Source organism: Amphiura filiformis, chromosome 2 (assembly GCF_039555335.1).
Source record: "Amphiura filiformis chromosome 2, Afil_fr2py, whole genome shotgun sequence".
Classification (NCBI taxonomy): Eukaryota; Metazoa; Echinodermata; class Ophiuroidea; order Amphilepidida; family Amphiuridae; genus Amphiura; species Amphiura filiformis.
The window spans coordinates 997,952-1,025,298 of NC_092629.1; the positions used below are offsets into that span (position 1 = coordinate 997,952).

General features: G+C 36.5%; 1 protein-coding gene across 1 annotated transcript in view; it reads right to left on the reverse strand.

The window, feature by feature from the left end:
• Positions 1-27,347, reverse strand: part of LOC140145457 (uncharacterized) — an 81,998-nt gene that overhangs the window by 11,733 nt on the left and 42,918 nt on the right. Inside the window, 6 exon segments of the mRNA XM_072167171.1 lie at positions 1,136-1,300; positions 2,261-2,332; positions 10,298-10,351; positions 12,280-12,570; positions 14,534-14,725; positions 20,635-20,734. Of these exon segments, the coding sequence (XP_072023272.1) occupies positions 1,136-1,300; positions 2,261-2,332; positions 10,298-10,351; positions 12,280-12,570; positions 14,534-14,725; positions 20,635-20,734 (874 nt within the window).

Consider the following 27,347-nt stretch of genomic DNA (forward strand, 5'->3'; position numbering starts at 1 on the left):
ATGTGTAACCATAAATGTTTCAAAATAGCCTGCCAAAGTCATGCAGGTAACTCCCGAGGTCATGCATTGAATTGGTTTGAATGAGGAATACTGTGGGAACCAGCGCCTTTTGTTAGAAGTCACACATGAGTGAAGTGGATAACCTCTATTGTTGTGAATGAGTCAATGAGCTTCAATGGCACTAAGATTTTGTTTGCATACACCTACTAATTGGTCATATTAAACCCAATAACATTGCAATTTTTGGTGCTGAAAAAAAGTTCACCTGGACTTAGTGCAATTTTGATTTTGTGCCATATCGGCCCGATTCGCCATCTTGGATAATTTTTGGAAAATGTTCTCTAAATGCATGATTTCAATGCCTCGGTTTGAAAAAATAATTTATGCCATTGACTAGTACAGTGAGATTTCATAAGAAACCTCCTTTGATACTTTCACAATATGCTTGTTTCATGTTTGCATATATTTTAAAATAAAGAAATATATAAAGGTAAATATATGCTTATGCCAATTTTGCTTCCAATTGCTATTTTTGGACTTCGTCATTTTATTTGGTTCCAGTGACCGGTCAGAATGGGAAACTTTGAAAATTCATAATTCGAAAAGTTTTTGACCGATTTTGACCATTTAACCACCAAAATACTTCTGTTGATGAGTTCTATCCAGAAAACAATCTTTTGTAGCAATAGGGGCAACATGAAATTTTGATGGTCATCCCTACTAAGATGCAGCTTACATCCTGGACAGCCCCCCCCTTTTCGTGGCAACCCCCTACCTCACCTCTCCTCTCTTGGGTACATACCTTTTGAAGTTTCTTCATAAACAGTCTGTAAATGCGTGAATATATCTTTGGGTACAACTTTTCATCAGGCAAACACTCTAAGACGATGTAGCTTACATCTTGGACAGCCCCTCCCCACCCTTTCTCCAGCTACCCTCCCCTCCCCTCCCCCACCTCACCTCCCCTGGGTACCTACCTTTTGAAGTTTCTTCATAAACAGTCTGTAAATGTGTGAATATATCTTTGGGTAACAACTTTTCATCAGGCAAACACTCTTACGATGAAGAAGCTTTCATCCTGGACAACTTCCCCACCCTCTCCCTGGCTACCCTCTCTCCCTCCCTCGGTACCTACCTTTTGAAGCTTCTTCATAAACAGTCTGTAGATGTGTGAATATATCTTTGGGTACCATCTTCTCATCAGGCAAACACTCTAAGACGATGACGATCTCGTCCTGACCGGCTGTCGTCATTCCTTTGGTGGCAAAACACCAGCAGGTTCTATTGACGCAGCAATTTACTGGAAGAAATGCGATAATAATAATCATGGTATTAAACTATGGTCCCACATTTGGCAAAAACAATTTTGATTTAGAGAAAGAGAAATATTGTTTTCAGTATTTGCAAAAAAAAGAAAAAAAAAAAAAAAAGTCAACAATGGTTGATAACAGAGGCTGGAGCCTGGAACCCTTTTAAAACAAGTTGAAATAATTAAAAAAAGTGCACACTAAATTTGAAAAGTGCACACCATATTTTTACCGGACTGTGTGCATTTCAACGGTAATGGCATTGGTAAATTGGCAAAAATTATGTTGTAAACTCGAAAGTGAACCGGTTTTTAAGCTTACCTAACAATTTTCCAGGAATTATCTTTGTAAAAATGACCTCTATCAAACGCCCCTTTTAAAAAAAATTTCACGTCCAGGGGTATTGATTAGACGATACAAAAGGGCATTTTGTGATCCAGACTCACCCCCCAAAAAAAGTTGAAACTGGAAACCCCTGGCTATATAATAATTGTGTACAAAAAATTATTGTAGATTAATTAGTTTAGCAAAAATACCGTCAAATTTGAATTACGTTCTGGTACACAGAACAAATTACAACAGTGGTCTATTGAGCAGTGTAATACACAAACGTAAAGTCGATAATCACAGACATTTTGGGAATAAGCTTTTTCGTGGATATCTACTGAAAAATGTTACAAAAAGAGGATGTTAGGATCACAAAATACTCCTTTAAGTGTCCAAAAAGTCACTGATCCCAAACTTGTGTTTCCAGTCTCCTGATATATATATGTAGAATAATTTGTGGTGGGATCACAGGATATAGTTTGATCAGCTTGTAATCGGCTGGCCTTATAACATCATGGATTAGTAGTGGTAAAAGCCTAACAATTCCCACTGATTACGAGTTGATCAAACTATAAACAAATTATCATGTCTAGCATAAATAGGTAAACTTTCATTGTAGTACTTACAGTTAACTATTTTGACCATAACTAGAAGATTCTTGTTGAGAACAAAAACTACAGGATTGGAGTTGTCTTCACCTGGAGTGAAAACAGTAATAATAATAATTAAAACAAGAAGAAGAAGAAGAAGAAGAAGAAGAAGAAGAAGAAGAAGAAGAAGAAGAAGAAGAAGAAGAAGAAGAAGAAGAAGAAGAAGAAGAAGAAGAAGAAGAAGAAGAAGAAGAAGAAGAAGAAGAAGAAGAAGAAGAAGAAGAAGAAGAAGAAGAAGAAGAAGAAGAAGAAGAAGAAGAATTACATGTAAATTACCCCCATAAAAGCAACAAACAAAACCAGGGAACTCATAAAAACTGAATATTAATCAGGCTTATTTCCAATCGAGGTCCTTTCACCAAATTATTAAAAATGGAGGCAGATAAAAAATTGGACAAGGGGAAATAAACAAGAATTAGATAAGTGAGCAAAGGGAAGACAGTAAAGAAACAACCTCATTGCATTGGAAATAGCCATTGAGAGATGTTTACGTATTGCACTTAAACTTGATGGGGGTGTACTCAGTACAAATGACCATACGGGAAGTGCTTCTAACATGAGTAGCATTTGCTGTCTTTTGGAAATCAATAACCCCATTTTTAGGCCAATTTTGGTATATGGACAGGTCCTTTTTTCAAAATTTTCTCAACTTTTTTGGAAAAATTTGCCTCACTATAGCCAAAAATTTTGGAAATCTCCCAAAAATTCAGGTAAAAATTGTAAAAACTAAGACAATATTATAATATAAAATTGGATCGATTGAGCCCATATTTATATAGTCGAGTCCAATATTTCAAAACTCGAGAGCAAATAGCGAGACCAATAAATATTGGGTGACTGTAAAGCATCAAATTTTATCATTATTATGTGTTGGATCCAATATTTTCACACACTTGAATTCATCAAAACATAATAATGTGTTAAATTTGGCTGAAAATTTTGACTTTTGGTATGAAAAATTGGTATATTGATGGATCCACTTTCAATTGTCATACAATAGCAAAAGTTATTTGTAAATAGATGTAATAACTAGAATTTCGCGGTTCTCGACTTGTGCGGTTCTCGACGCAAAGCGTCGGCCGCGATGCCTCCACCTTGACGCGTATCATTTGAACCGGTGCCCATACAACAGTTTAGTAACTTGACCTTAGATGACCCCTGGGTGACCTTGGATGACCTTCCAAAAATAGGACTCTAAATGTTGACTGCACCCACCAAGTTTCATGCCCATACAACAGTTTTTAGTAACTTGACCTCAGATGACCCCGGATGACCCCAAAATGACCTTCCAAAATTTTGGCTCTAAATGTTGACTGTACCCACCAAGTTTCATGCCCATACGACAATTTTTAGTAATTTGACCTCAGATGACCCCTGGATGACCTCGGGTGACCTTGACCCACTGACCAATACAAACTTGTTCTTTCTAGGGTCAAGATGCACCCACCCACCAAGTTTGAGGAACATGCGACCCCTAGTCTCCGAGAAAATGGTATTTTGCTTGTTACGCATACATTATGCAAATTAGGTACTTATTTACCATATTTTGCGCTGAAAATTTAATCAGGTCAAGAACCTCTGGCCCCGCTACTCCCCACCAAGTTACGTCACTGTAACCCATACGGATCTCCAGATAATCTGTTCACAAGGTTTTTTTGCTTGATACGCATAAATTATGCAAATTAGGTATGTAATTAGCATATTTTGCGCTGAAAATCTAATCAGGTCGAGAACATTTGGCCACGCTACTTCCCACCAAGTTACGTCACTGTACCCCATACGGATCTCCAGATAATCTGTTCACAAGGTATTTTGCTTATTACGCATATTACGCATAAATTATGCAAATTAGGTACTTAATTACCATATTTTATGCATTTAAAACCTCCTATAATTTGAAGACCCCAATGACCATCCCTCCACCAACTTGCATCACTGTACGCCTTACCAGTTCTGAGAAATTGCACTGCAAGCTCGGACGGACAGACAGACAGACAGACAGACGGACAACCAGGAAACATAATACCTCCGGTGGAGGCATAAGGAGGCATAAAAAGTATTGAAGAGGCATCCACCATAGATCCTAAGATCTAATATATCTGGCTGGAGTGCCTAATGAATTAGTGACACTTATATCATGACAAGGTTCACACCTTCCAAGGAACATATTTTCTCTATACCATTGGTTCCTATGACACAGAAAACTACCAAATATCAAGGGGGAAAATGTCAAAAAGTAGCCCAATTCCATTCTTTGCCATTGCTTATTATAATGAGACAGGAAATCTTTTAATCCACCCAATTGATAAGCCAGTTCCTATTATACAGTACAGGAAGACATACATGGGCCATTAATTAACACCATAAGCCTAATTACTAATAAACCTGGGAGGACACATAACTTGCTATGTCATGCAACATTAGGCCTAAACAAATTTATTCCCCTTTCCTGACCAACCCAAATTTTTGACATTTCCAAAAATGTTTTAGTGTACAAAAGAATACTGACTGAAATTGTAGATTTTTAGGAAAAGTTTTTTAGAGGAATCTTTTATTTTTAATATTCTTTCCTAAATGACCAACCTAAATTTTCCAAATTTCCAAAAATGCTTTTACTGTACAAAAGAAACTGTTGATTTTTAGGAAAATGATTTTTAAAGGATTCTTTTATTTTTATTTTATTTTTCAATATCCATCCAAAATGCAACATTGCTGAATTAACACTTCTTAACTACTCAGAACATTAATTGAAGTAGTTCAAATAGTCATACCCATATATTGTTAGTGTTTACAATATAATGAATTACAAACAAAAATCCAGAGGTATAGTTGTAGCATTATTGAAGATAAATAAATCCATGATAGAGCTATTCCAGTTGAAATCCATACACCCCTTATGGAAGACACTACATAATATTCCACACAATTAGTGACACTTGTGTCATGACAAGGTTCACACCTTCCAAGGAACATATTTTCTCTATACCATTGGTTCCTATGACACAGAAAACTACCAAATATCAAGGGGGGAAAATGTCAAAAAGTAGCCCAATTCCATTCTTTGCCATTGCTTATTATAATGAGACAGGAAATCTTTTAATCCACCCAATTGATAAGCCAGTTCCTATTATACAGTACAGGAAGACATACATGGGCCATTAATTAACACCATAAGCCTAATTACTAATAAACCGGGGAGGACACATAACTTGCTATGTCATGCAACATTAGGCCTAAACAAATTTATTCCCCTTTCCTGACCAACCCAAATTATTGACATTTCCAAAAATGTTTTAGTGTACAAAAGAATACTGACTGAAATTGTAGATTTTTAGGAAAAGTTTTTTAGAGGAATCTTTTATTTTTTAATATTCTTTCCTAAATGACCAACCTAAATTTTCCAAATTTCCAAAAATGCTTTTACTGTACAAAAGAAACTGTTGATTTTTAGGAAAATGATTTTTAAAGGATTCTTTTATTTTTATTTTATTTTTCAATATCCATCCAAAATGCAACATTGCTGAATTAACACTTCTTAACTACTCAGAACATTAATTGAAGTAGTTCAAATAGTCATACCCATATATTGTTAGTGTTTACAATATAATGAATTACAAACAAAAATCCAGAGGTATAGTTGTAGCATTATTGAAGATAAATAAATCCATGATAGAGCTATTCCAGTTGAAATCCATACACCCCTTATGGAAGACACTACATAATATTCCACACAATTAGTGACACTTGTGTCATGACAAGGTTCACACCTTCCAAGGAACATATTTTCTCTATACCATTGGTTCCTATGACACAGAAAACTACCAAATATCAAGGGGGAAAATGTCAAAAAGTAGCCCAATTCCATTCTTTGCCATTGCTTATTATAATGAGACAGGAAATCTTTTAATCCACCCAATTGATAAGCCAGTTCCTATTATACCGTACAGGAAGACATACATGGGCCATTAATTAACACCATAAGCCTAATTACTAATAAACCTGGGAGGACACATAACTTGCTATGTCATGCAACATTAGGCCTAAAAAATGTATTCCCCTTTCCTGACCAACCCAAATTTTTGACATTTCCAAAAATGTTTTAGTGTACAAAAGAATACCGACTGAAATTGTAGATTTTTAGGAAAAGTTTTTAGAGGAATCTTTTATTTTTTAATATTCTTTCCTAAATGACCAACCTAAATTTTCCAAATTTCCAAAAATGCTTTTACTGTACAAAAGAAACTGTTGATTTTTAGGAAAATGATTTGTAAAGGATTCTTTTATTTTTATTTTATTTTTCAATATCCATCCAAAATGCAACATTGCTGAATTAACACTTCTTAACTACTCAGAACATTAATTGAAGTAGTTCAAATAGTCATACCCATATATTGTAAGTGTTTACAATATAATGAATTACAGACAAAAATCCAGAGGTCTACTGTCTGTTCAATTAGCTTAGATTCTTGAATTTTTAAGATATTTGAAAAAATAAATAATTGTGGCCAAAGTCATCAAAGAAAAGTGTTAGCACAGCCTAAGACCTAACATGGTTTATACTTTTCAAATTCCAAAGTTCAATTTAAAACCCCATTTCTTTTCAATTTTGCCTCATTTTAGGTAGTTACTTGGGTCCACCATAAGGGTTCGCGACCTTTTTACAAATCGAGTGGGACGGTCCATTCTCAACTTAGGGCATAGACCCTATCCAATTTGGCAAAACAATCTGTCCACCAATCTGTTCTGCCATTCCAATGGTTCTCTCGTTCCGGTTATTGGATAGATTCTATAGGTGATGATGGTCCACCAGTTTTTGTTACACGAAATTATATGGCGCGATTACGTTTTATGCATAACATTATTCTGAGCATTATTTTTTCCTAAACAATGACATTAAAATTATGGATTTCGTTCTTATTTCAACTGGTTTACAATGTAACTTGAGTTTTGTTTAAGGGGGTACTACACCCCTGCCCAATTTTGTGCCTATTTTTGCATTTTTCTCAAAAATTATAGCGCATTGGTGACAAGTAAGATATGACAGCGTTCAAGCTTTGACTTACGCTTACGGACAAAGGTGTGAAAAAAATTATTTAGGGGTGAAAACAATAAAAATTCTTGATTGTTTATATGCTTCCAAGGGTAAAATATCATGTAGTTTCAGATTCTGGCACTTAAAACTCCGTATCTTTTATAGATTTCAAGTAAAATTCAGTTTTATGTCTGATTTTGGCGAAAATAGCCATTTTGGGGTGACAAAAAAATTGACTTGCAGATTTCCTGTGAGTGTATGAACATGAACACTATTAAATAGAGCCTAAATTTCTATACTAAGTGTGTAACAAGGGTACAATTGTGATATTAAAAGCATTGAATGGGATCAACATCTTTCTTTATTTTCGTAGCAGCAGTAGAAACTTGAGCGCTCGGGTGACAATTGATTTGGAAAAAAGTACAACATTTGCCTCATTTTCGAATTGAAAAGGCCATATCTCCACAATGGTATGAGCTATAGGAATGCTTTAAGTGTCTTTTTGCTCAGTATTTCAATAGCTAAATGGTAATATAATAAATAAGTAAGCTTCATTTACAGAAAAGAAAATAACTTACAATATGCTACCCCCACCCCTAAGAATTTTGAGGGCGTGAAAAATTAATGGATTCTCTAAAAAATAAGTCCTTCAAAACTGGGAGGTTTAAGGCTAAACAAACACAAACTTGCTCTTGCCAATACCTCCCTCTAGAGCAAGTTTATGTTTATTTAGCCTTAAGTATCCCCATTTTGAAGGACTTATTTTTTTTAGAGCAGATTTTCACTCATATTTGAGGATTTCGGCAGAAATATGCTTGTACATTGCTATGGGGAAAATTTTCAAGTTGGTAATTATGCATTTTTTATGTCAGATTCAGTTTCTACACAAAATTTCACCCTAGAAAATGTTCCTTTACGTAGGATATCTTTCACTTTAGTGTTTTCACCATTCTGGCCACCAAACGTAAGTCAAAGCTTGAATGCTGTCATATGTATATTATAGGGGCAAGGACTACAACTACTGCACTGAAAATTTTATTTCAGCACAGACAACAGTTGTGGAGTTACAGTCAAAAATGAGGGAAAACCAATATTTGATCAATAAATCAATAACTACTTGCCTTGAGTTGCTGAATTTTCAGTGCAGTAATTGTAGTCTTTGCCCGTATAATTTACATATCTTACCTGTCACCAATGCACTAGGTGTATAATTTTTGAGAAAAATGCAAAAATAGGCACAAAATTGGCCAGGGGTGTAGTACCCCCTTAATACCATCATTCCTTCCCAAGAATACCAGCTTTCGCTTGACATTTTCAGATACAGTGACTTTACAAGAATTGTTTTCTGTAACCTGATTGTTTTAAATAATATTTTCTGATGCAAAAATTCTTTTGTTTCCAAATGTCCTTCTCATGCAAAAAAAAACCCGGAATAACAAATTGAAAATAAATGTGTAATTTTATAGTAGACCTATAGGCGATACCTTCTCAGACCAATTCAGTAAAATAAATAAATAAATAGATAAATAAGTAAATAAATAAATAAATAAATAAATAAATAAATAAATAAATAAATACACAAGGAATGTATTTATATATATAAGTTGGGCATATTTTAGAACAGCTTAGTTCATAAATAATAACGTAATGTTTCAACAGTAGGGTTTCAACACAAATTGTGCATACTGGCTATTTTGATGGACAATACTTCCTGATACGGATGGTCGAATAAATACTATCTCAGCGCATTATGACATTTGTCCCCATTGCTCTAAATGGATTGATTCAAAAAAGTTTATGGTACCCGACGTTCTACGGCTTTTTATAAAAATATCGCGGAAAAGACCAAAATTGAAAAGAAATGAGGTTCTAAACTGAACTTTAGAATTTGAAAAGTATAAATCATGTTAGGTCTAAGGCTGTGCTAACACTTTTCTTTGATGACTTTGACCACAATTTTCTATTTTTTCAAATATCTTTAAAATTCAAGAATCTAAGCTAATTGAACAGACAGTAGTTGTAGCATTATTGAAGATAAATAAATCCATGATAGAGCTATTCCAGTTGAAATCCATACACCCCTTATGGAAGACACTTCATAATCTTCCACACAAGGAGTGTGAATTTCAAATGTGGTTATCTTTGATATCTACACCTCCTGTGTGGGAGATTAAGGTCATAGGGGGTGGTGGATTTCAACTGGAACAGCCCATATTGCAAGCTGCTGATTATGTAACCTTGGTCTTTGTCAATCAGAATTTTGCATGTTACAGGATATATTGCAGACTTTAAAAATGGTTAAAAATCATATGACGTAAGGAGTCCTTAATATTTATTAAATAAAATTTTATAGTATTGGATTTCTCGCTTATTTGATAAAAAAATATTGCTAGTTATCACACACCAGAAGCAACTGAAGAGTTTGAAGTCAACTGATTGCAAATTTTCTGATCAAGCGACAGCAATATACAACAAAAAAATATGACAAAATCTGATCCAATCAGACTAAAGTCTTAGAGCACGGAACGATCGTTTGAACATTACTTGCTCAATACCCAATCTTGCCGTATCATACTTGGATGTAAAGTTATGAACTTTTTTACATGTCCCTTTTCTAATGTTTTTAATTGGTTTTCTCTTGTGCCAACTTTGGTCTGATTGGATCAGATCATGTCACATGATATAGGCATTAAGATTGCTCAAGTAGTATGAGGATGTAAATGGCTATACTTAAGCATTGGGAAAATGTGTGATTTTTGAGAGCAATATGCCTGTGCCAAATTTTGAAGAAAAAAAGTGGTGCAAGGGAACCAAGCAAGCTGGACACTTGATTGGAGCACTATCTTTATAAGCGAATGCTAGGGATTAGGGAAGAGGCTATCAGTGCTCTCCTTTTATGATGAAATATCATCATCCAATTCTGGAAATGTAAAAAAAAAAAAAAAAATTAAATTTAAATAAATAAAAAAATAGCAACTTACTTCTGAGATCAGCAAGGAGCTGTTCAACATCTGGGTTTTCTTCGACCATAAATTCTAAAATATAAGAAAGAAAGAAATCATCGCTGATGAGACTGAATGACGGGTTTAGACAAGAAAAGCTCATGAATGCCCGTTATGTAGCAGCCAGCTGGTTCAGCTAGTCATGTACCTATCAAAAACATTGATTCTTCAAACTGTGCAACGTTTCCACGAAATATACAATATCAGGGCTCCCATACTTGGCTCCTTTCCAATTTAAGGACTTTTTAAGGACTTCCAAGGTCAAACAATCTGACTTTCCAGGATTTTATGACTGTGTGTACCATGAAATATAGCGCTACAAGATATTTATATTGAATGGTTTTGAGTGTGGGAAAATATTGCATGAGTTGAAGATGCCTGCAATATTTTTTTTTTATCGAGTGCAACTTATTCTTTCATTCAATATTATTATTATTATTTTTATCAGAATGAATTGGTAAAATTAATAACTTTGACTGATTTAACCTAACTCAATGTGAGTGTAATACCAATCAGCAAAATGTACGCACACACACACATCATCTGCGCACAAAAATTGTAGTCATCCGGGCACTAGCTGCGATATGCAGATTTATTGTACCACTGAAGGCTGATAAAAATAACAATGGGGCGTATTTTGCCATTCAGCTTTTTAGCTGCAAATTGGTTTTGAATAAATCTGAATCCTAGAGTATTTAAAATTGTCAAGGACTTTCAAGGACAAATTTCCAGGACTTTCCAGGTTTTTCAAAATTCAAGGACTTTCAAGACCAAGGTGCATCATGGGAACCCTGAGTAAACATTGTATGAACGTGGTTCATACATGTGAACATGATATGGTTCATAAATGGAATTTCATATTTTATACTGCAACTACAAAGTAGCAAATGACATAAAAAAATGTGAAATATTTGTCTGCATATAAAAATACATAAATATTCACAATTTTCACAATGTGTACATAGTTTCAATGGAATGAATACGGGGCCACAACATGCACTACCTATCAAGAGATTACAAACACTAGGATCCACAACATGTTCATCTATCAGGGCACAGGTCTTTAACCCCAATACATTTGTACACTCATTGAATGACCTTTGACAATTTGGGTACAAAAACTCATACTCTGCATCTTGAGGTCAAATTTTGCACTATGAGTGTTTAATTGCAGTTATTGAACTATGCCATTGGGATGAGGCAATTATGGTCCATAGTGAAAAAGGCTCTACCTGCAATAGCTGCCTTATAGACATTTGACAATTTCTGCATTCTAATTGTACATATATGATACCTGGCAGCTATTACAGAAAAGGCCTTCTTGTATGCACTAACCACCTCTAAGAACTATTCTGATTGGTTACAAAGAGAGCGATGTCATGTATTGAGCCAATCAGAGATTACGATAAGAATAGTCATAAGAGCAGAAGGAGATTAAACTTAAAATGCTCTATTTTCATTGGTAATCATATGATTATAGCATGTAATTTAACCAATCAGGGGCTCTGGATATATGATATTACAGAAAAGGCCTTGTATGTACTAACCCCTCGACATCTACTATATGGGTCACAGACAGTCCTATGATGATATCTGTTTTATATTTCCCCTGTGCTCAATTAGCCCGAGGGACTCACACCTCTGTCTCTACTTTGCTTCAAGGTCTGAGGGTGTCTACCTTAGACTGTGATACTATAAGGGAATAGGACTCATGGGGCCAAGTTACATCCCCATTGATTGGTTACTCAGATGATTGTATCATATAATGAACCAATCAGAGACACTGTAAGGGAGTAAATTCTGGGGGGGGGGGATATGGATGACATTTTAGGCTTATTGTTCTCTACGACCAAACGCAGCGGGACACAAGTATATCACTATAACAATTACTATAGCAACCTACTAAATACGACAACCAGTAACTAGGACACCGACCTACCAACACCTAACAACCACCCTACCTCCTTTAACCTCAGTCGTGCAAACTATAGGTGGCAAGGCGCCCTCATTGTGTGGTATAAGACTATGTGACCCCGCTTGGTTTAATAATCTCCTTCTTGAACCACCCTGTATACTTGTACCACCCTGTACCTCCACGTGCTCTTTAGAAGTAGGAGGTGACTGAGAATTCAAGTTTGTTTTATTGTGACTCTTGGTGGCGCTATTACTCGGTAAATCACCTTGGTCAACGCCAGGATGGATTCCGTCTGAAAATCGGACGCGGCGAGTTTCTTTGGGTCCCGAACCTGTACCTGTAGATGCAGTGAATACAAGTAAAAAATATACATATTATAATTGGTTGTGTAATAATCAAGTGTACCCCTGGGGTGATGTCTCAAATTTGTCTGCCAAAAATTGTTTGCCCTCGCCTAACATTTTTTGACAGGATGAAAGGGGAGGCAAACAATTTTTGGCACAGATTTTGGAGAACCCTAAAGAGCTGTAGAAAAACATCCAAATATGCACAGTTTCCTGATAGCTGTGCTCGCACTACATGATTCAAAGAAGGGCCAAAGATTTTGTGGCATGACAGGGGCCCCTCCTTTCGAGTGCTAGGGCCTCATTACAATTCACCCCTGGTGTACAAACAATTATTGCACCACCTCAAACCAATGTCTTGTGTGTCATTTAAAAGGGCATTTTGTGATTCACAGCATCATCCCCCCACTTTTCTCAAAAAGAGTTGAGATTTTTATACCACTGGAAACCTCTGGCTCATAATAAATAAGTCATTTAGCAAAAATATCATAAAATTTGAATTACGTTCTGGTATACCAGAATGAAATTACAACATGGAGCAGTGTAATACACATAATCATGCGTAACTCGCTAACGCAAAATTGGAATCAACTGAAATTTTAGGAATAAGCTTTTTTCGTGGATATCTACTGAAAAATGTCATAAAAAGAGGATGCTAGGATCACGAAATACTCCTTTAACCCCCATGAGCACTACCTGCCGATCTAACATTGCCTGATTGGTCAATTACATTATATCTTCACTTTAATCACCAATCAGAATGGAGCTTTGCAAATAATTCACCCCAATTTTTTGTGTGGTGAAATTATTCTAACAATGTTGCTGATTGGTCTAATTGAAAATGAAAACTTCTTTTTGGCCAATTGGCAGGCAGTTCTCATAGGCTTAAGTTGTATGTAAAGGTGGGTGGTCCATAGAGACCTCCAGGCAACAATGCCGTACCTCCATTTTCGTAGACAATGACATTTTGGTACCAAAAATTTTCAGAAAAAAACAATGGGGTTTCCAGTGATACTTGGTATATCAATGATTCCTTTTTACCCAATTTTGGTGTATAGATGGGTCCTTTTTTCCAAGTTTGTCATTTTTTTTGAAAATGGCTCAATTTTCCCCAAAATTTGTGGGCAAAGTTGTAAAAACTCATTGTCTTGTTTTCCTACATACAGAACAAATGTTTTGCTGATCCCAGTTACGTGTGAAGTTGGGACATTGTGTGAACATCCCGGGGGGTTACACCCATTGTGGCCTGTACACCATCCTCAATAATAAAAATGTGTAAAAAGGGTAGCTTTTCATGAGTAGGCGCGTATCGTGTTTAGGGTGTCAAAAACATGAAAAATTGAAAAAAAGGTAGCAAAATTGCAATTGCTCAAACACGGAAATGAAGTTTAGGGTATGAAATTTGATGCAAGGAATAAAATCCCTGTTTAGGGTGTGAAAACAGGCGCGTGTTACCTGTTTAGGGTATAGTTTTAGCCAAGGGTTAAATCCTTGTTTAGGTGCTTTTCAAAAGTTGATTATCGCGGATGGTGTACAGGCCACAATGGGAGTGACCCCGGGTGAACATTACAAATATGCCCCAAAAAAAATCAAGTTTGAAAAATGAAAAACAGAAATTTATTGAAAAAGATCATATGTTATGGCTTTAAATAAAGTGTAATTTGTGTGAATGATTAACACTATGTGCAAGAAATTCCAAAGACTAACCCCATGGGCACTACAAGCTGCATTAACAGCATCTAAGAACTATTCTGATTGGTTACAAAGAGGGCTATGTCATGTATTGAGCCAATCAGAGATATAGTAAGAATAGTCATAAGAGCTGAAGGAGATTAAGCTTAAAACCAGCACAAGCTGTATTTTGATTGGTTACTCGGATGATTATATCATGTAATAAACCAATCAGGGGCTCTGTATTAAAGAAAGGTAGTGCCCATGGAGTTAAGAGATGATTACCTTCGTTTGCTGGTCTCCTTAGTGACGATTTGTTGACAGGAACCATAACACTAGGGGGCGCTACAGCTGATGCATCTGGGTTGAGTGTAGCGGTCTGCGAGGGTTGCTGTGTAGGGGGAACAGTAGAGCAATACTCAGCTGGATTATGGGTCGGGGGCATTGGGTGGCGGTTCTGTCTCTGCAATGATTGAGCTGAAATTATAAATGAAATTTAAAAATATTGTTATGGGTAATATTTTTTTTCTGTTTTGTCGCAAAGCCACACATCCTCATCCAATCCAATCTAAAAATGGAGGACTAAAAATAAAACTTTTGACATCATCTAACAGCATTTCTGATTGTTGGAAACTTGAAATGCTCATTTCCATTGCAAATTATGACTAGGCTTTAAACTATTTATGGTCAATACCCTCCTTGATTGGTTTAAATTGGGCACAATATTCATTTGGCCAATCGGCATGTAGTTCTCATGGGGTTTTACCTATAAATAACATAAAGCAGCTATGGTGTATATAGCATTTTGCACCTGAATTCTTCATATGTCCCAAGCAACTATCGTGTGAATAACAATTTGCAAATATATTCTTTTTGTGTAAAAAATGTAGAGTTCGATAAGGAAGCTTGGAAACACAAATTTTAAAACAAGCGAAACAGTTAAAAATTGGAAAAGTGCGAAAAATTAAATGGGTTGAAAATTTCCACTTTCAAAGTGGTCTGAAGACTACCCCACAGCAAAGTATGGTAAAAATAAACACACATCTCAGGGTTGCCAGGCCTGGAATTTGATAGCCCAATTGGCTACTTTTGAAGATTTTCTCAATGACCAAACTGGCTCAGTTCCTCAGAGCTGCAAACTGCACCATGGCTGTGAAGTAGCCACCGAGCCTGGTGACTGGGGTGAAATTTGTTATTGCCAGGGATGGGTTTACACATCCAGCATTGTACCAGTGCTAATAGGGGGGGGGGAGCGCAACGATTTATAGGGCGCTACACACGCACCAACGCCTAGTTGTTGATCCACTGACTACTACAGCCCCACATCATTCCATAAACCATTTAACAACAACTTAGAGACTTTACTGCTTATAATTAGAAGCACACACCCGACAATTATCAGTAAGTTCCTTGTCTAGGGGAATCTCAAATTAACCACCACCAGGGTTCGAACCCGCAACCTCTCGCACCATAGTCAAACACCTTATCAATTGAGCTAACTAGAAATCAATGGTTTTTAAAAAATTGGGTGACTTTTCGACATTGATTGGCTCTTGAGACATCTGGTAGTTTCCTGTGCCATAGAAACTAATATATGGTTAAGAGAAAAATTGGGTGACTTTTCCACATTGGCTCCTGCCTGAGAATACTCAGGCTCCTGCGACATCTGGTTATTTCCTGTCCCATAAAAACCAATGTTTAAGAGAAAAATTGGGTGACTTTCTAATTATTTGATCCGCGATACAGGTTGAAAATTGCTGGCAACCCGGACTAATCTATTCATACATGATACAGCAGACAGTATTCTATGCTGAAGGCACTAGGATATTGAACACTCTCATCTATCAGCACACAGTTCATTAACCCCACTATGTCTGTACACTAGCAAGTGACTTTTGCATGGGTTGTGTACTAAAACTCATCCTCTCCAATGTGGGGTCAAATTTTGTGCCATGATAATTGAATGAAGGTCAATGAATTGCGCAGCAAGAATTGAGATTATTCTGGCTGGCTTGTAGTAGTGAGGAGACAGAGGAGATACACTGATGTTTACCAGCATGGACAGACCATTATGTATACCATATTGGACCTCATAAATGCCCTAGGCGCTGAAAGGGGCACATATAACCAATTTTGTAAGTCAAAGTGTATAAATGCCCTGGGCGCTAAAAGGGGCACATATAAATAATTACCAATTTTGTAAGTCAAAGTGTATAGTTGTCATGCAAGAGAATAATGCTGCATTTCCCAAAAAAATTGAAGTACCGAATTGTGGAATATTTTATTAAATTTCACGGCTGCCTGTTTGACCGTGAAAAGTGTAGAAAGTAAACCCCGCGAAAATTTCCCGCAAATCAACAAATTTCTGAGAATTCTATGTCAAGGTATTTTTTTCTACATTTTTTTGCTGTAAATCAACTAACATTTTTAAAACCAAATATCATGTTATAAGTGCACTCTAGGGGCCTGGGCACATATGTGACATGATCAAGGGGAATGAGTCGCATGTCGACCCTGGTCGAAAATGAGTTTTACATATGTTTCAAAGGAGAACGTTTAGAGCTTTCAGAAACTGAAAACCCCATGTTGATATGACTTTTATTTGCAATGTTACGTCAATTTATTGATCGCTGAAAACAATATAAAACAGAAGAATTTTAACATTTCTTTGTCAATATCTCAAAATCAATATTGGTGACATCCGACTCATTTCCCTTGATCGTGTCACATATGTTCACAGGGGCACCAATAGAGAGTTCCCGTGTTTTCAAGCGGAACGGACTACAATAGTGTTTATAACGTGATTCGCACCGCCGTATTCCTCATTCCTTTGATTTGGTCAATGACCCTATTGGTGCTACATTCTACAAAATAACATTTGCTAATTATTGCGCGAGTGTTGGTATTCTGAAAATTGTAAACGGAGTTTAGGTTTCCCTCCAAGATGGCGGGTAACCCAAAACACGGGAACTCTCTATTAGGGGTAGCAGTATGCACACAGGAGCACCAATTAAGGTTTATCCTTTGTGTAGCTTAATTTCTCAATGGAGTCTTTACACTAGTATATCTCAAGAATATCTTACACGAAGGATACACTCTAATTAGGGCAGCCTACTAATATTAAGTCGTTGAAAAATACAGTCATTTATTTTAAAATGTTAACTAAGTTACGGATCCCTGTCATATGACAGGGGTTTCTATTTTTATATATGAACTAAATTTTTTTCTCCAAATGTATTTAAGCTTAAGGCTAACAAGATTTAAAACATAACTTGCAATTGGTTTGAATTACAACCATGTTTTCCAGTATCTGTGACTTAATATTGCAAAGACCTTTTACGCTGCCCGATTTAGGCGCGGTTTGTGGCGTAAACATGAAGGCAGGTTCTGATTGGCTAATTGAATCAACTCATCATCATCTCATTCATCGATCAATGTGTTACATTGCGCAACAAAGATGTAGTTCTTTTATGTGATCAGTCGCCCAGTATGAAAAGACCTTGCAATATAGTTTAGATTTAATAGCACAAGTTGGCTATTCCATTTGAAGTCTGCATTCCTCATGGAAGATTTTGGAAATATCTTCCACAAGGAAGCCCGTGGGGGGGCACTCCCACTTTGGAGGTGACGCATATGTAGGGCTGTTAAGACCCCACTTTTCAGCGTCACTGTCTCTCAAAGACCCCATATTATTTTTTGAACACATGCCCTGTCACCCGAAGACCCCTTATTTTCCATTTGATCTGTCACCCAAAGACCCTTATTTTTCAATTTGAACAGCAACATTCATATATCCCTGATATTTTTACTTATTTTGAATACAGGGTGTCCCAGAAAATTTACCAAGTGAATAAAATTGAACGTAAGTCGAGAAGTAGACATCAAAATCAAAAAATGAAAAATGTAGCGCATAGCCTATTTTATTGTGCATCACGCACGAAAATTGTATTTGATTCGGTTGTCTGGTTGTGAAGAAATTAACGATTACATAATGCGCGCATCAATGCAGTTCATTCCAAGTTTGATCACAGGCACTTTTTTCTTACTCGCTCACCGCTTCCTAAAGTACCGAGCATCATCTTACATGCAAGCTTTCATTTTCAATGTCGTGCTGGTTTTCAAATATGAACAAACCTAATGAAATGTTTTGCAAGAAACAGATTGATTAAAAAGAACGAAAATGATTTCACAGAACAAAACACAAAGCCCATTGACAGTTAACAACTATAGTGTGCATTGTGTTGAATGATATTTCTTTCAAACTTGGAATGAAGTGAATTGATGCATGCTTTAAGTAATCGCTCATTTCTTCGCAATCAGTCAACCAATTCCTGTCAAGTTAACGTATATGACGCATAATAAGATGGGGCCGGCTACACGCTGATGTTTAGATGTTTGGATTCCAATGTATATTTCTCGACTTACGTTCAAATTCATTCGCCCGGTAATTTTTTCTGGGACACCCCGTATAGAACTAGAAATTCAATGTTCGATGTTTCTGTAGCTCTCAACCAAAGACTCCATTTTTAAAAAAAGGTCATGTTCTCACCCAATGACCTCATATTTTTTACATTTTTCTCTCACTGAATGCCTCTTACTTTGAGAGTGTCAGCCCTACACCTATCCATTTCATTCCCCCAGTCCCCCCCCCCCCCATGGAAGCACAGATTTCAAATGCTCTATTTGAATTTCATACCGTTTGAGAAATCTTCCACAGAGGGAAGGTGAGTGTCAAATAGAATTGGTCACTACCCCCTGTGATCACCGTACCCCCCTGGAAGATATTTCCAAAATGTCCTTGCTATTTTCTGATGTTTTAATACCATAAATACAAGTGTCTATATCCTTGTAAAGATGAAAATAAAATGTAAGATAAATAGTGCCGTAAGTATCCACCTTATTTTAAAAATTAATAGTTTACATGCCATTAAACAACTACATGTATTTGGTATAGTTTCGAGTTCAACTAAATGCGTTTATCATGACTAACATATTTTTTAATCTATGAAAATTCAACTACACGGCATAGTTTATTACCCACACCCACAGGCAGTCTAATAATTAGATACAAAATCTTCACTAACTACACATCTGTGACTGTACAACCATACAACACAACAGTCACGTACAACACTGATAAAAATAGAAATGCAGTTTTTTAATTTGAATGCAATGGGATTCACTTAACACTAAAATGCACTGTACATAACAAGAACCAATGACAGTAACGGGTATTGTCATAACGATTATGTACTAGCTGTACAAATGACTCAAAGTTGCAACTCTGTGACTTTTAGGCGGACTGTTCCAACTGTGGCGTTGTTTACCAGTGTTTCCAAATACACATACCCACATCCCCACCCCTCTTGTACTGTGTATCAACTAAAACTAACCAAAAGGGGTTACACAATTCTAGCCTGAAACCCACAAATTGGGGACATTTGTGTGTCAATTGGGAACATTTGTGCACAAAAAGACACAAAGACTTGTTTAAAACCTGCAATCAAGTACATTTCATGACAACATGACATCTTAATTAGTGCCGTTTTTGTGCCGCCTGCATTATACGATTGAGGAGATCATGCAGTAACCACCAGAAGCAGAAGAACCTCCTCAGACGTCAGATGTTTGTTGGAAGGCTTTAGACCAGAAAATGTCACAATTTGTTGGTGTTTTCAAGCCCCATCCCACAAACATATCTAGACAGTTAAATAATAAAATGCAAAGTTCTTCACTAACTATATGCCTATATAACCATTGTATACACCAGTCACGTACATCACATATAAAAATAGCAATGCAGTTTTTTAATTTGAATGAGATGGGATTTACCAACCACTTATGTACTGTAACAACATCCCAGGTGAGGCGGGTGAAGGGTATCTATCGTCAGGGCAGTGACACTTACTCCCCATTCCAGAAAAATACAGCACTAATTTTTTTGATAGACAAAATATTATCCTGTTTTGCCAAATGAAACATAGCTGAACCCTAATCCTTTAGTCCTTAACTGGCAATGAAAGTAAAATTTTAAAGTTTGGTCAATTTTTGGAAATAAGGGCTAAAAACATGCATTTTTAGAGCATTTTTCGACCTTTTTCGTATTCTGTGACAATCAAGCCTAAACACTTGAACAAAGGCTAATTTCAAGTTATTTTCCAAGCTTTTTCATAACCAATTAGCAAAAATAACATATTTTTTGTCCAGCTCACCTCTTAGGATGGTATTAAGACAGCTCACACAGACTCTGGCCTCTTTGTTATATACAACATATTTCAATTTGATGAGAATATGAAAGTACTTGGGACAATGTACACCCCCAGCCAATTGACATGCAGACAGACACAAAGACATAAATAAGACAATAATACATTTGTCCAACCTACCTCTTAGGATGGTATTAAGACAGCTCACACAGACTCTGGCCTCTTTGCTGTCCATATATTTCAATTTGATCCTTGTAGTACAGCACTTGGAACAGAATATCTGCCGGAATAAGACATGCGTTGATTGTAACTATTAGCAAACACCCTAGTTCTTAGCACAGATACACCTGCTTAGGAATGCATCGCTATGAACCACAATGGCCTCATCCCAATGGCATAGTTTAATAACCTCAATCAAACAATCATAGTGCACAATTTGACCTCAAGTTGCAGAGTATGAGTTTTTGTACCCAAATTTTCAAAGGTCATGCAATGAATGTACAAATGTATTGCAGGGTTAAAGAATTGTGCCCTGATAGATGAGCATGTTGTGGATCCTAGTGCATGCATAGTACAAGCTATAATCAATATTGTTACATTCAAGGGGTACACATGTTGTTAACATCAAATGCTCTGCGTGCTGGCCACAGATTTCAAGATAAAACTCCCAAGTTTTGATATCAAGAGCTATTCCAAGAACCGCTGAACCAATACTAGGCTTGTTTGTACTCATTTTAATGATTTTTTCATACTAATTCCAAATATAGTCATAAAAAGCAACAAATCTGAAATTTTGAGTTACAAAAATTGAAACTTGTTGTCTGCAGTCGAGACCCGCATGGAAGGAGTTAAGTACAAAATCTTGATAGTATTAACAAAACAATTCATTTTATCAGAATAGATCAGAATTCATTACTGTTCGTATGTTACATTCGCATGATTTTTGCTTCATGACTAATATTCTAAATAGAAACATTGTTACAAAGAGTGGAGACACGAAAAGGTTAATACAGGAAAGGTACATAGTTGTGAGGAACCAAATGCATTCAAGTCCTAAAGTTACTACCACAATACAGCTCAACACAATTAAATCTACTGACGTACTGCGCACAAATTCTTCTGGCCTTGTTTCCTATGAGGCATTGGGAACTAAGTATTTGAACAGAACATAATAGGAAGAGAATTGATGTGGGGAAATGAGGCAAGAGTGAGGAAGGTGAAACTCAGAGGGACACAGACAGACAGACACACACACTCACCCCCACAGAGAAACAGAGATCAATTTTGTAGACAGGGAGAGAGAGCGACAAAGAAATGTTTGGTTGCCCTCAACAACGGACCCCAAATATAGAAATCTTTAAAAATTCAAAAATTTCAGAACTGTAGATTTTCATGACCATATTTGGAATCAGCATGAAGAACACATTAAAATGAGTACAAACAAGCCTAGTATTGGTTCAGTAGCTCTTAGGATAGCTCTCGATATTTTGAGAAAATATCTCAAAACTTGGACTTTTTATGTTGAAGCTAGCATGCATGCAGAGCATTGACCCAGAAGTCTGCTTGACAAAATAATGGGCAATTCCAGTTGAAATCCATTATCGAAGACAGGACCTTCATCTCCAATAGAAGGTGTAGATTTCAAATCGAGTCACTCTTTCAAGTAACTCCATTTAAAATATGCACTTCCTGTGTGAAAGATTCAGGTCTTCTACAGGAGGTGTAAGGATTTCAACTGGAATGGACATATCTATGGAGGACAGACCTTCATCTCCCACACAGGGGGTGTATGTTTAGATTTCAAATCGAGTCACCCTTTCAGGTGACCCCATTTGAAATTCAGGGTACATCTTCCACAGCAGGTGTATGGATTTCAACTGGAATGGACATATCTATGGAAGACAGACCTTCATCTCCCACACAGGGGGTATCTTATTCAAATAGAGTCACCCTTTCAGGTGACCCCATTTGAAATTCAGATTACATCTTCCACAGGAGGTGTATGGATTTCAACTGGAATGGACATATCTATGGAAGACAGACCTTCATCTCCCACACAGGGGGTATCTTATTCAAATAGAGTCACCCTTTCAGGTGACCCCATTTGAAATTCAGATTACATCTTCCACAGCAGGTGTATGGATTTCAACTGGAATAGCCCATTCAGACACTTTAGACTCCATTTGCAAATTCACACTCCCTATGTAGGAGATTAATATCATGTCTTCCACAGGGGGTGTATGGATCTCATCTGGAATAGCCAAATGACAAATTGTGCTTTATTGTATCACCAGGGCCCGGGCACCAGGGCCCTGACACTCAGTTCAGAAGTATGTTACTGCGTGGAAGCCGCCATTGACCCTGTAATCGCGTATCCAGGAACCGGCCGCGTAGGCGCACTTATATCGCCCTATACGCGTTATTGATCGCGTGGACTTGTGCTGGCGACACGTTCATTAGCACCCCAGCACCCCATTGGCACCCCATGGCAGCGCCCATACGTGTGTCAATTTGTGGTTCGCGGGATCTTTTTTTCAGGCTCTCTAGCGTGCAAATTTGGCTGGTGCGATTTTACAGTCTACCGTGTGGTATCACTGAGGAGTTGATTCAAAGAATGACCTGTCTGCATTAGCTGCCCTATAGACATTTGCCAATTTCTGTATAGATTCTTTAATGTATACAATAACATGACACCTGGCAGCTATTATGAATGAATCACTAAATGAATTGTGGGAAATTTGCATGGGGTTTAATTTTCATGCTTTTCGTGGTCAAAGGCAACTGCTAATTTTTAACCTCGCGAAAATAATTACTACACATAGTACTTGTGAATATATTATTATTTGGAAATGCAAATTAAACACCCACTAAACTGTCCAGAGTTGATAAAATCAGGAAAAATTAACCAAGCGAAAATATGCCACTATAGAGCAAATGAATTTGTCTGAGACACGCTACCCTAAGGGGTCACTTTGCATAATACATAAAGTCTGCCTCTTCAATTGATTAATATAAACGTAGAGGTGACACAGTAATTGGACGTGTCAGTGTACAATAATTGCATGTGCATCGGCTGTCCATAAGGTACTTTTTATTTATTTATTTATTACATTTGGCCGAAGTCAGGCAAAGCTAAGGACTGTCTGATGCCAGGATTATAAAAAAAACCCATATATTGGCCACTCAATATCGATAAAAATCAATTTATAAATCAATTTTAGTCCCAATTTTAATAATATTTTCTACATTCATCATGTCTACATGATAACCATCTCCTATAGTTCATCTCTCAGTTTTTTCATTCATTGCTGGTATGGAAGCCTTTCTCTTTGGAATCATCACATGGCCTAGGACAATTTCTAAATTTGTATTTCAGTCCTTTTTCTGCAGAAATAAGCTGTATTATTTTTAAAAGCAAAATAACCAAAACTGGAAAAAAGTGAAGGTTCCGCATGCCCTAATGATTCTTATATTGCCTGTGTGCACAGAGAGAAGATATGTAGAGATTAATGCTCTGTGTATAGGCTTCAACATAAAAAGTCCAAGTTTTGAGATATTTTTCAAAATATCAAGAGCTATCTCACGAGCCACTGAACCAATACTAGGCTTGTTAGTACTCATTTTAATGCATTTGTCATGCTGATTCCAAATATGGTCATGAAAATTTACAATTCTGAATTTTTTTTAAATTCTGCAGTCAACACCCGCGTTGAGAGAGTTAATTGGCAAATACAGTTACTTTAAGAGCCACTGTCTGTAAGATTCAGACTCTTGTGATTCAAGTGCGTCATAAATTTTCTTTAAAAAAAATAGGATGATGCAACATTGGTCCAAGAAAATAACCCCAAAGTTTTAGCTTCCTCGCTCATTTCGTTTGTCCGCAAAAAAATAATAAATTTTGGCCCCAAAAACATCGTTAAATGGTATATCATCTAGCAATGACTACAAAATTGTGCGCCAACATTGGCCCAGTAAATAGAAAACAGTTTTTGAATCCTTCTATGGGTGTCATTACAATTACACAAAAAAATGGTTGGGTTACCATTGGTAGCGTCGTAATAAACAAGTTTAAAATATTAGTGAAAAGCGCCCTTGTGTTGTTTTCTGTGGCTTGAAACTCGTTGCGCCATTAAGCACCCATATAAAAAGTAAGCTGAAATGGATAAACTAATTATTTTGAAGCAAATGCAAATGCAAAATTGATGGGTGCTCGTTGGCGCTAGAAGAAAATTGGGGTCAAAGGTCAAATTTTCTTATTTTGCGCCATTTTCACGCCTCATTAATTTTGTGCGCCAAGGTCAAAGAACATTAAAAGTAGTGTTCAGTAGTAAAGAAACTATAACTCTAATAAAAGAAACAGAAACAAGCTTGGGTCCTGTTGGTTTAGTATTTTTAATGATTTTCTAAATATCACCCTAAAGCCTAGTAAATAGTAAATAATAGACCAAATAGGGGTTCCATCAATATTCAAGCATCTACAACAGGACGCGCCAACAGGTACCCGTGGTGTTTTTATTTCATTCACCATATTTAAGTGCTGTTATTTGCATTTATGTAGAAATTAGTTTGGGCTCATGTTGGCGCAAGGATGTTTTAGGGGTTAAGGGTTAATCCAAAACCATAAAGTGCTGCTTTATGATAGTTCGTGCAACCAATATGCAATCTTCAAGCATCCATTACTATATGTGCCAAAGAGTACCCATAATGTTTTTACTTCAATCAGTTTATCTAAGTGCTGTCAATTGCATTTATATAGAAATTAGTATGGGTTCATGTTGGCGCAAGGATATTTTTAAGGTCAAAGGTTAATCCAAAACCATAAAATGCTACTTTTTGATAGTTCCTGCAACTAATACGCAATCTTCAAGCGTCAACTACTAGATGTGCCAAAAAGTATCCATAATGTTTTTACTTTAATCAGTTTATCTAAGTGCTGTTCCTTGCATTTATGTAGAAATTTGTATGGGTTCATGTTGGCGCAAGGATATTTTAAGGGTCAAAGGTCAATCCTAAAGCACAAAGAGCAATTTTTTGCGAGTTTGTACAACTGAAAATGTGCGCAAACATTGTCCCAATTTCTACCTCAAATGGAGTGTATATTTGCTTGTTGAAGTCATAACAATGGGATGCTCATGGCACAGTGATATTTAAGAATATAACACTTTAATTTTGTTGAATGCAGAATGTGTATAAATCGAAACTTACCCTGCATTTTCAGATCATGATTGTGTCCACAACAAACCAAGTGGAAGGTACACATTTTAAGTTTTCACGGTTTACAAAAATATTTAGGAACTCCAAAATATTATACATGTATAAGCCTGCACATGTTATAAGTATATTGATTCATTGCAGTCAAAATGCACTATTGATCTTCATATAATATTAAGCTTGTAACTTCTGCATTTTAAATAAAAATGCAGAAGTTGGTCACATACTTGTAATATTTGGCTCTTTAAATATCAGTATGCCAATATTATCCCAAGGATTTTTATGAAGAAATTTAATAAATCGAGTTGGCATAGGTTATAGGTAGTGAAAAAAATTATGGGATCTTGTTGCCATTGAAATTACCAACACTCAAAAATGCAATTTGTCATATTTTGAGTTTTTTGTATTGACCTTTGACCCTCAGAATATCATTGCGCCAACATGAGCCCAAACAGATACACAAGTAACAGCACTTGGATAACTAAATGAAGTTATAACACCATGGGTACTTCTTGGCGCATCGAGAAATGTATACTTGAAGATTGCATATTGGTCGCACAAACTAACATAAAAGTAGCATTTTGTGATTTTGAAGTGACCTTTGACCCATAAAATATCCTTGCGCCAACATGAGCCCACACCTATTTCCACAGAAATGCAAGCAACAGCACTTGAATAAACTAACTAAAGTTAAAACACCATGGGTACTTGTTGGCATATCTAGTAGAGGACGCTTAAAGTTCGCATATAGTACGACATGGCATATTATTTACAGTTTGCTTGCCGTTTAGATGATATTTAGAAAATCATAAAAAATACTAAACCAACAGGACCCAAGCTTTTTACTGCTTCTTTTAGTAGAGTTATAGTTTGTTTACCACTGAACACCACTTTTTCTGTTCTTCGACCTTGGCGCATGAAATTAATGAGGCGTGAAAATGGCTCAAAATTAGAAAATTTGACCTCTGACCTCCATTTTCTTCTTGCGCCAACGAGCACCCATCAATTTTGCATTCGCATTTGATTCTAAATAATTAGTTTATCCATTTCAGCTTGCTTTTTTCATGGGTGCTTAATGGCGCAATGAGTTTAAAGCCACATAAAACAGCACGAGGGCGCTTTTCACTAATATTTTAAACTTGATTATTACGACGCGCCAATGGTAACCCAACCATTTTTTTGTGTCATTGTAATGATACCCATAGAAGGATTCAAAAAATGTTTTCTTTTCACTGGGCCAACGTTGGCGCACAATTTTCTAGTGGCTGCTAATTGATAAACCATTTAACAATGTTTATGGGGCCAAAATTTCAATGATTTTTTTCGGCCAAACAAAATGAGCGAGGAAGCTAAAATTTTTGGGGTAGTTTCTGGGACTGATGTTGCATCATCCTATTTTTTTAAAAGAAAATCCATGACGCACTTGAATCACAAAGTCCCATTTCGGTCCCATTCTTACCGACAATGGCTGTTAAGCGCCGACATAATGCCCTTGAACGTGTGTGTATGCTGTGGGATTAGCACACAATTCAAAGCTGACACTAGGGAAATACAAACCTATAGGCAAACTCCCTAATGGAGATCAAGTTCTTTCCAAGTTCTTTTTCCGGGGCACTCCCACTTTGGAGGTGACGTGTATGTAGGGCTGTTAAGACCCCCTTTTCAGCGTCGCTAATACCCAA